Source organism: Hemicordylus capensis, chromosome 9, assembly GCF_027244095.1.
Source record: "Hemicordylus capensis ecotype Gifberg chromosome 9, rHemCap1.1.pri, whole genome shotgun sequence".
In the NCBI taxonomy this organism is placed as follows: Eukaryota; Metazoa; Chordata; class Lepidosauria; order Squamata; family Cordylidae; genus Hemicordylus; species Hemicordylus capensis.
Window position 1 is genome coordinate 32,390,657 of NC_069665.1, and position 9,682 is coordinate 32,400,338.

A 9,682-nucleotide genomic window follows, 5' to 3' on the forward strand; every position below is an offset into this window, starting at 1 on the left:
AAAGAAATACAGTTAGATATCAATATGTATATGTGACATTTTCTTTCCATTCATCAATAAAAAAATGGCCATTGCTTACAATATACTATTTTATTTTTTTGTCTTACATTTCTTAGTCTATCTCTGTAAGTTCAGTCAGTTGCACTGAACTAACTCCATACCAGTAGGTGGACAGTTTTTTCTTTGGAACACAAACACATTTCGTTTTACTTTTGTGAGGTCATATACCGACAGTTATAATACTTTTATAGTAATGCTCTTTCAAGTTTATACAAATAGCTCCTGCCTCTGAGCCAGGAAAGACTGGAAGAGAGAATGATCTGCTGTCTTTACCTGCAGCCTACTTTCCCACCGGATTTGGACCTGACTTCTTTCATTAATATTACTATCAATGATTAGTCTACATTTTTGACAGTATCCCAAATTGCTTTATATTGCAGAGTATATAGAAACTTGGACTTGATAAAACTGTAGCCACGGTGGAGGTTGGCCATGCATTTTCCTGATTAATTCCTGCCTTGTTATACATTGCCTCTGTGTGTGTGGGTTTAAGTCTTACTATTTACATCTTACTATTTGAGGACTAGACTCCTTACCTGCTACTGCAAAAGAAGTACGAAAGGAGAGAGATTTCTGCCTGATCTGTCTTTCCTGAAATACCCCAGCTCTTTAGGGTTGCTTCTGCCAAGGAAGGCTGGGCCACTTAAAAAGGCCTGTGCCTTGGTAACACCCTTCATCCATCGGCCCCAGGTACAGACTGCAGAGGGAAAGGGCCGCTTGCCTGCTCCCCGGGCAGCCGCGGGTCTTTTCCTCTTGCCAGCCGGCAGCCAGACTCTTCTCACGCTTCTTCCCCTGGGCCTCGGCTCGGGGCTCTGCGGTTTCTCCTGCCAGGCCCTGAGGACTGAGGAGGAGCTCGCTGCCCTGCTGGAAGAGCTGTCCACCTGCCAGACCCAGGTGAGCCTCAGGCATCCTGCCTCCCCTTCCGGTGTCTGCCTCCAGGCCCCGCAAGCGGGCGTGTGCCAGAGAGCCAGAGCGCCCCCGCAGTTGCCCTGGGAGTGCCCGGCCCCTGGGCCCCCTCCCTGCTGCTGCTGCTGCTCCGGAGCCAGGCCCCCTCGGCCGAGGCAGGCTGGCCGGCCAGCCAGCCACCTTCCCTTCAGCCAGCACCGGAAGCACGCTCTGCCGTGAGCACCAGGAGGTGGCTTCCAGGCCGGAGGTGAGCCCCTTGGGGCTCCCGGGAGGGCAAAGAGGAGGCTCCTTCCTGCTGAGAGAGAATGCTGCAGCCGGGGGGTTCCGAGTTCTAGGCATTATCTCTGGAATTCCCCCGGCTGCCAGAGCAGTTCTCAAGCCGGGCCTTTCCCAGGTGGGCGTCCGTTCCCAGACCATTGCAGAGCTCCAGGGAGGCCTGAAAGCGGCTGAGCAGGAGCAGAGGCAGGTGAAAGAGCAGGTGAGTGGTGGAGGCAGAGCCCACAGGGCTGCCCGGAGCTGGGCCCTCACTCACACCTCTGCTGTGGGGCCCCTGAGTTCCGCCAGCCTCCGCGTGGCGTAGAGGGAGACGCCCAGTGGCCTTCCTCTCCTCTGCCAGGGAGGCTGCCACTGGCTCTCTTGTGCTCTCCCGCCCCGCCCGAAGTGTTTCCCGGGTGCAAAGGGTGGTTCCCCTGCTGGCGGCCACTTCCACGTCCTCCGCCGCAGTCTGGGCGGTGGGTGAGGGTCTCCTCAGCTGTGCTCTTGTTCCAGCAAGTCAGCCTGGGCAGAGAGGGCTTGTGGGGATGGGGGTAGCTGGGCCCTGAGCACCATCCCTTCTGGAAGCTGCATGGATTCCCGAGGGGCAGCGCAGGATCTGTCCCCCAACACACACAGGGCTGAGGAGGAGGTGGTGGGCTGTGGCTGAGACCGGGGGGGGGCTGCTGTGGGGGCCACTGAGCGTCTTGCTGCTGCCCTCACAAGGATGCCCGTCTCTCTGGTGCTGCCGCCAGTTCACCAGGGAGGAGGCCGAGCTGAGCAGCCTGTGGAGGAGGCTCCGCCACCAGCAGGAGGAGCTGAGCAGCCTGCAAGCCTCTTGTGCCGAGCAGGAGGCGAGGATGGTGGAGCAGACGCGCCTCATCCGTCAGCTCCAGCAGGAGAAGGAGACCTCCCTCGGCCAGGTCAGCCCCCCTTGCCCCGCCGGGCCGGGCTCTGCCCTGCTTCCAGGCTCCACAGTCCTCCCAGTCGGGCCGGGGGCAGGTCCTGCACTCCCAGGGCCCCCCGTCAGTCCCCCCAGCGCCTGGCTGGAGGGCGGTGGGCAGCCCCCTTGCTGTGGGCTGGGCTGGGCCGGGTCCCCCTGGCTGAGCTGCCCTCGCCCCTGGCAGGAGCGGAGCAAGGGGGCCGGCCTGGAGGAGGAGCTGCAGGGGGAGCCAGGCGGCAGCCAGGAAGCCAGGCAGCAGCTGCACCTCAAGCTCCAGAGTCTGCAGCAGGAGCTGGATGCCTGCAAGGGCCGCAACCAGGAGAACCTCAGCAAGCTGCAAGCGCGCCAGTGCACCGTGGAGGAGCAGAGCCTGGACCTGGACCTGCTGCTGCAGCGGTGCCAGCTCCTCAAGGAGCAGGTGGGGCCCCCTCCCCCTCCCAGGAGCGTCGGGACCTGGCCGCCCCCCGGCCCCACCCAGCAGTGGCAGCCGCCGCCACCACCACCACCTCTTGCCCCTGCAGCTCTTCTACTACGAGGAGGTGATCCAGAAGCAGGACCTGGAACTGTCTCGCCAGCAGGCGCAGCAGCGGTGCACCCAGGAGCAGCTGGCCCAGGCCGAGAGCAGCCTCGGCCTCTACAGGCAGAAGTTCCTGGCCTCGCTGGACAGAGCCGGGCAGCTGGAGGAGCAGCTGCAGCACTTGGAGACTGAGGTGGCCAGCCAGGTGAGGAGGCAGCCCGCGGCGGCCAGCCAGGGTCTCCCAGCAGCCGCCCCGCTCGCCCTGAGCCGCCCCGCCCCGCTCTTCCCTGCCCCAGGCTCAGCGGAGGGAGGAGGCGCTGCTGCAGCTGCACACGGAGCAGCTGGCCCTGCAGGAGGCGCTGAAGAGCCAGTGCCTGCAAGCCAGCCGGGCCCAGGGGGCCCTCGAGCAGCTGACGCAGGAGCTGAGGGGCGCCCAGGAGGAGCTGGCCCACAGCCGGCAGCTGGCCTGCCCCTGCCAGGAGACCAGCCAGGGGCTGCAGGAGCAGCTGGCGGCCAGCCGCGCCAAGGTGAGCGGGCGGGCGGGTGGGCGGCGCCTGGGGCCCAGGGGGCTGCGTCCTCCGTGGGCCGGAGGCGGCTGAGGGACTGGTGCCCTTTCAGCTCCTGGGTCAGGAGGAGGCCCTGGCCGTGCTGCACGAGGACTTGGCTTCCTACAAGGCGACTCACAGCTGCCCCAACAGCACCTACGAGAGCCAGCGGGCCGACACAGAAGCCCTCCGGCAGGTAGGCCCGGCAAGTGGGGGCCGGGGGGGGGGCGCGGCACGGTCACAGTCCGAGCGGCTGTCGTCCTCTTGGGTCTGCCTAGAAGCTGCTGCAAGCAGAGGGGGAGAGCGCAGAGCATCAGCAGCGGGCCAAGGAGTACCAGGGCCTGGCGGAGGCCTTGAAGCTGGAGCTCTGGAGGGCGGCTGAGCAGAAGAGCAGCACCTTGCAAGGTACGGGCCAAGGCGGCCCCCTTGGCGGTGGGGACGGGGCAGCTCCCGGCTGGCGCTGAGCAGGCCTCCTTTCAGACGTGGCGCGGCTGGAGCGGACCGTGCAGAGTCTGCGCCAGGAGGCAGCGGCCGAGAGGGAGAGGCAGCAGCTGGCCGGGGCCGAGGGGCGGCGGCAGCTCCAGCAGCTGGAGGCGGAGCTCCGGCAGAGCCGCAAGGAGAGTGCGCAGAGGCAGCAGGTGAGCCGTGCCTCGGGGGCCAGCTGGGGGCCGGGGGGGGCAGCGGGCAACACACACACACGCCCGGCTGGCCCCCCCCTTCTCTCTCCCCTCCCTCAGGCCATCCAGAAGCGGGATGAGCTCCTGCACAAGTCCCGGGCAGAGATGGTGCACGCCCGCGGTGCCCTGCAGGAGAAGGGCAAGGAGGCCGAGCAGCAGCGGGCGGAGGCCCTGCGCCTGGAGGCCGGCCTGCAGGAGGCGCAGCGGGAGCTGGAGCGCAGCAGGGCGGAATGCGCCTCCCTGCACACCGAGGCGCAGGGGCTGCGGCAGAGCCTGCACGAGAGCCAGCAGCAGGCCGGTGAGTGGGCCAGAGCGGCTACCCAGGGGCCAGCGGTGGCCAGCTGCTGCTGCTGCTGCTGTGGGCCCGGCCTGAGGCCACCTTCTCCTCTGGGAGCCGGCCAGATGTGGACCCCTCCTGTCCCCACCCCACCCGCCCAGTAGATGGTCTGTTGTGGGGGGCTGCAGGGGGCAGCAGTGCCCTCCCTTTCCTGCTCTTCTGCCCCTCAGGCTTCTTGCTTGATCTGTGCTGGGGGGCGGGTTGTGGCCGTGGCAAGGAGGCCACACAAGGTCATAGACACCCCCCCCCGGCACCCCACCCAGAAGAAAAGAGAAGCAGACCCGGCAGGCTCTGCCCAAGGACGCCTTTGCTGCAGGCACAGGGGGGGCCTGGCCCTGCTGCCCCCCACACCTCAGTGTCTCCTCTGCCCATCCCCAACAGCCCGGGAACTGGCACGGCAGGAGGAGCAGCTCCTGCTGGCCCAGAGCAGCCTGCACGGTGCCCAGGAGCAGCTGAGCCAGCGGCTGGCAGAGCTCACCCACCATGCCCAGGCTGGCCGCCGGCTGGAGACGGAGCTTCAGGTCCTCCAGGAACGGCTGGCTGGAGCCGGAGCCGAGCTGGAGCAGAAGAGGTGAGCCGAGCCAGGGCTGGGGGGCCGGGGGGAGCAGTGGGTGGGGAAGGCGGCTGCTCTCACCTCCTGGCTTTTGCTGCCTCCCCCAGAGACCAGCTGGAGCAGCTGGCGGAAGAGCTGAGCCAGGCCAGGCAGCAGCAGCAGGTGGCCAAGGAGGAGGCCCAGCACCAGCGGCAGGTGGCGGCCCAGCTGGAGCGGGACCTGGAGGAGAGCCGGGTGGGGCTGCGGGGCCTGCAGAAGCAGGTAGGCGTGCCGGGGGCCGGGGGGGGGGGCGTGGAGCTGGCAGCGCTTCCTTCCTGGGCCTCAAGCCCACCTGTGCCCTCAGCTGCAGAGCCAGGAATCCACGCTGGAGGTGCTACGGGCGGATCTGAGCCAACGGGAGGAAGCCCTGCAGGGAGAGCTGCAGGCAGCCCAGCAGCAGGAGAGCCGGCTGGCCCAGGAGCGCCACGACCTGCAGCGGCAGCTCCAGAGGGCTCAGCAACGGGTGAGTGGCTGGCTGGGTGGCTGGCTGGGCCGGCCCGCCCGGGGAGGGGCCAGTAGCCTCCCTGGGGCTGACCGCCCTGCGCCTCCCTCCGCAGCTGCAGCAGGAGGAACGGACCGGCCGGAGCCTGCAAGCCAGCGCCTGCCAGCGGGAGGCGGAGAGCCGGGCCCTGCGGGAGCAGCTCCAGCAGCAGGCCGCCCAGTTGGAGCAGGCCCAGCTGCAGCTGCAGCAGCAGACGGCCGAGGTGGGCCCGGGGGGGGGGGGGCAGGGGCAGGGGCCGCTCCCGGCCGGGGGCCGCCCTGGCGCTGCGAGCTGACCGGGGCCCCTCTCCCGCCCCCCCCCCCGCAGGTCTTGCGGCAGGAGGCCACCCTGGCCCAGCTGCACACCGAGCTGCACAGCCTGCAGGAGCGGGAGCGGCAGCGCAGCCGTTCTCTGGCAGCAGCCCAAGGCCTCGCCCAGGAGCTCCAGCTGCAGGCCGCTGCCTGCCAGGCCAGCCAGAGGCAGGCGGCGGAGCAGGTAAGGCCCAGCCGTGCCTGGAGGGGCCAGCGGGGGGGGGGGGCAGGGAGAGCCCGGACTGAGCCCCCCTCCCTCCCTCCCTCCCTCCCTCCCTGCTAGCTGGAAGAGAGAGCCCAGGAGGCCTCCTGCCTGCAGGCCGAACTCCAGCAGGGCCAGCACAAGGCTGCCCACTTGCAGGAAGAGCTGGCCGCCAGCCACGCCCAGGCGGCCCAGCTGAAGAGCCAGCTCAGCGCCCTGCAGCGGGCCCAGGAGCAGCAGGTGAGCAGCCCCCGCCCGGGGAGGGGCCGCCCGCCTGGCTCCGCCTGGCTCATGCGCCCTCCCTGCCTGCCTGCCTGCCTGCCTCCCTCCTGACAGGCCTGCGCCTCGGAGGAGAGGCTGGACGGACTGAGCGGCCAGGTGCGGCACTGGCAGGGGGAGCAGCGGGCGGCCAAGCTGGCCCTGGCGGCCAAGGACGAGGAGCTCGTGGTCGTCAAGGTGGAGCTGGCCTCGCTGGAGGAGAAGTACCACCGCGCCCGGGAGGAGGTGAGGCCCCGGGCCGGTGGGGCGGGGGAGACCGGGCCTGGCCGAGGGTCCTCACGCCCAAGGGCTTCTCTCTCTCTCTCTCTCTCTCTCTCTCTGGGGCCGCCGGCAGAACGAGGAGCTGCAGAGCGAGGTCAACCTCTTGCGGCAGAAATTTGTGGTCTCCAGCCGGGAGGTAAGTGCCTTCCCCGCAGCACTGGCTGCGCCTTCTTGGCCCTGCTATGCCCAGTGGCAGTGCCTAGCCGAGCGGGGGAGGCAAAGGCGCCTTTCCTCCCTCGCTGGCACAGTCAGAATTGGCCCCACAAGGAGGAGACCCACCTGCCGGGGGTCCCCAAGTGAGCATCGGGTCCAGTCCCACTCCTGGAGGACTCCTGACTAAAGCACAAGTGGCTACTAGTACGGTTTACGACCTGAATGAAGTTGGGATGACGAGGACCACGACAATGACTCTGGGACTCGCACGGGAGGGTGATCCCCCCCCGGGGCACCCACTGAGAAGGCCCCGCTAGCCCCTGTGCACGACAGTGGGGTTCTCTGCCGGTGTCAGCACACTGGGCAGGGCCCAGAAGATCGGGTGAGGTGAGTAGAGCCCCTTGTCCCCGAGAGGTTGAAGACCCCGATCCTTTTGGACTTCAAAGGGCCGCTCAGCGTGGAGATGGCACCGGCCCCTCTCCGCTCTGTCCTCCTCTCCAGGCTGCCAGGGACCCCCCTGCTGCTCGCTCTCCCCTTGGCTGTGGGTCCTGCTCCAGTTTGCCACGGCCTCTCGCTGCCTGTGTGAGCCCGTGCAGGCTTTGTTTCTTCTTGTCCTTCCTGCAGGCTGCAGCCGCCTGCTTTCCTCAGGTCCGTCCTGCCTGCCCGGCCCCCTAGCCTTGGCACTGCTTCCCTTTACACCGTCCCTTTAAGGTCTGGCTCTCACGTCGCTCTGCCCTTGTGCTTTGCTGCCCACAACTGAACCCTGAGAAATGCTGACATGTTGCAGCTGCTGTGACTGATGGGCAAGAGAGTCATCACCCTTCATACAGCCTACAAGTAATGTATGGAGTTTGCTGCCACAGGCTGAGGTAGCTTTTAAGAAAGGTTCGCAACATGTAATTCATGCTGCAGCAAAACAGAACCTGCCAGTTCAGCAGCAGTCTACCTCTCACCTCTTGCGGGGCAGTGCCAGTGAGCTGCTCTGTTCGTGCCCTGCCCATGGATGCCCCAGAAGCGTGGGGCTGGCCTCTCGGCAGAAGAGACAGCAGGCCTGCTTCCTGGCTGGCGTCAGGCTCTTCCGGGGCCTAGCCCAGGGCACTGCCAGGCCAAGCGGCTGCTTCAGTGGGGCTGCCCCCTTCCCTCCGCTTGTCTGGCAGGTGGAATCCCTGCAGACCTCCTTGGAGGCAGCCCGTTCAGACAGCCACCGCTTGAACCACGAGAGCGAGCTGGTGGTGGCCAACGTCAGCCAGTGGGTGAAGGAGCAGAAGTGAGTGAGCAGGAGAAGGGCCAGGTCCCTGCAGCCAGCCTGGCCCCAGGGCAGGGGGGTTCGCGGGAGGCGGGCGGAGGCGGCGGCTCTCCCTCCCCCTTGGCCGTCTCTCAGCCGCGGCCCCTCTCCTGGCAGGCTGGTGAACGAGAAGCTGGGCCACAAGATCCGCAGCCAAGTCAAGCAGCTTGCACAGCTCACGGGCGAGAGAGAGTAAGTGGGGCAGGACGCTCGCTCCTCAGCAGCCAGGAGGACTGAGCCTGGCGCCGAGGGCTGCTTTCCTCCCCAAGAGCCACTGCCACTGCTGGGAAGAGACGGAGCCTTCTCTGTCCCGCCCCGGAGGGAGGGCGGCGTCTCCTGGAGTTGGTGCCCGAGCGCTCCTCCCTGGGCATCCCTTCCTTCCTTCCTTCCGTGGCCAGGATGAGTGGCAGCCAGGCCCGGCCTCTCCTCTCGAAGCTGGCCGGGCACGGCTGGGGGAGCCTCCGGGGGAGCAGCCGCTGGTCCTTGTGTCCGAAGAGCCTTTCTCTCCTCAGCCACCTGCAGGGCCTGGTGGAGAAGCTCCAGCGAGAGAAGCGGTGCTTGCAGAGCGAAGTGGGCGAGCGGCGCCTGGAGTGTGAGCGCCTCAAGGTGGGTGGCGCCGGGGGGGGGGGGGCGCGGGCCTTCCTGCCCCACTCGCTGTCTCCTCTCCTCGTCAGCTTGGGGCTGGGTCCCCAAGAGCTGCTCCCAGCCCTGGCAGCAGAAGCCGCACAGGCAGCCCCGTCTGTGGTGAGCTCTGGGGAAGAGCCCGGCCAAGAGCAAGAGCAGGGGTGTGCGTGGAGAGGCTGTGCAGCAAGGGGGGTACTTGCCCCCCCCAGCGGCCAGAGGGGGATGGGGGCAGCCCCTCTTGCCCGGCCTGCTGCAGCCACCCCTCTCCGCTCGCGCTTCTTGCAGGCTCGCCACAGCAGCGAATGGGACCCCCGTGCTGTCCGGCAACAGCCTTGGCCCCTGCTCCAGGGAGAAGAGTAAGTGTTGCCCCCACAACCCGGAGGGAGACGCTGGCCGCTGCCTTCTGCCCCCCCCCCCCGGCCTGCTCCCGCTGATTCCACTCTCTACTGCAGCAATTCTCAAGCACCCCCTCAGCCTGCCCCCAGCTTGAGACCCCCAAGAGCATGGTGGGGTCTGGGTGGTGGTTTCCTTCTGCTCGAAGCCATCTATATTTTTAAGCCCCCACATAACACAAGCACCCTGCTGGATCAGGCCCAAGGAGGCCCATCAGACGCCCCTGAGAAGCCCACAGGCAAGAGGCGCAGGAAGGCCACTGGTGCTCCGGCGGGCATAAATGGAGGCTTGGCAACTATTCGGAGGCTCTTGGCTGCTGTAGGCCGTTCAAAAGGTGAGAAGCTACCAGGGAGGCCTGAAGCCCCAGCGCGAGAGTGTCTGCCTCTCCCATCAACTTGTGAGGAGGTAACTGCTGCTGGTGCCCCCGACACACACACACACCCTCCTGCACGGCTGGCTTCAGGTCCCTTCAGAGTGAGCAGCCCGGCCTGGAGGAGAAGCACACACAGCCCTCCTCTCCTGTTCTTGTTGCAGTCCTCCTTGCGCAACAGAGAGACGAGGCAAAGCACTGGCTGCCAAGTGGAACCTCTCCTAGCCCCTCTGTGGCCAAGGGCAACCTGTACGCCTCCCTCCAAATGCTGGGTGCAGCAGAAGGCACAGCCTGGCGCCCGCCGGGCCCACAGCTCCAGCGTGTTTTGGGGCAGGGACCTGCTGATCCCGTGCAATCATGTGCCTTGGAAGAGGAAGACACAGCATGGACTTGTGTAGACTTTACGCCAATAAACGGAGAAGGGGCTCCGCCTCCTCTTCTCCCAAGCAGCGCCCAGCAGTCGTCTTTGGGGCAGGGAGGGTGGGCCGCGGAAG

General features: G+C 66.4%; 1 protein-coding gene across 10 annotated transcripts in view; it reads left to right on the forward strand.

The window, feature by feature from the left end:
* The window catches only part of PMFBP1 (polyamine modulated factor 1 binding protein 1), a 39,704-nt gene extending 30,065 nt beyond the window's left edge, over positions 1–9,639 (forward strand). For 3 of the 10 annotated variants that reach the window (XM_053270844.1, XM_053270847.1, XM_053270853.1), the window contains 23 exons: positions 892–954; positions 1,361–1,444; positions 1,974–2,141; positions 2,346–2,579; positions 2,683–2,883; positions 2,975–3,205; positions 3,297–3,419; positions 3,502–3,628; positions 3,704–3,861; positions 3,961–4,198; positions 4,619–4,808; positions 4,898–5,051; positions 5,134–5,292; positions 5,387–5,533; positions 5,638–5,805; positions 5,905–6,063; positions 6,160–6,327; positions 6,437–6,499; positions 7,674–7,783; positions 7,919–7,993; positions 8,314–8,407; positions 8,711–8,781; positions 9,353–9,639. In XM_053270844.1, coding sequence (XP_053126819.1) covers positions 892–954; positions 1,361–1,444; positions 1,974–2,141; positions 2,346–2,579; positions 2,683–2,883; positions 2,975–3,205; positions 3,297–3,419; positions 3,502–3,628; positions 3,704–3,861; positions 3,961–4,198; positions 4,619–4,808; positions 4,898–5,051; positions 5,134–5,292; positions 5,387–5,533; positions 5,638–5,805; positions 5,905–6,063; positions 6,160–6,327; positions 6,437–6,499; positions 7,674–7,783; positions 7,919–7,993; positions 8,314–8,407; positions 8,711–8,781; positions 9,353–9,413 — 3,246 coding nt within the window. In that variant the 3' untranslated portion in view covers positions 9,414–9,639. Of the gene's footprint in view, positions 1–891; positions 955–1,360; positions 1,445–1,973; positions 2,142–2,345; positions 2,580–2,682; positions 2,884–2,974; positions 3,206–3,296; positions 3,420–3,501; positions 3,629–3,703; positions 3,862–3,960; positions 4,199–4,618; positions 4,809–4,897; positions 5,052–5,133; positions 5,293–5,386; positions 5,534–5,637; positions 5,806–5,904; positions 6,064–6,159; positions 6,328–6,436; positions 6,500–7,140; positions 7,458–7,673; positions 7,784–7,918; positions 7,994–8,313; positions 8,408–8,710; positions 8,782–9,352 lie in introns of those variants that run through there. The other 7 variants (XM_053270845.1, XR_008311238.1, XM_053270846.1 and 4 more) reach the window with 7 other exon arrangements.
* The last annotated feature ends 43 nt before the right edge of the window (positions 9,640–9,682 follow it).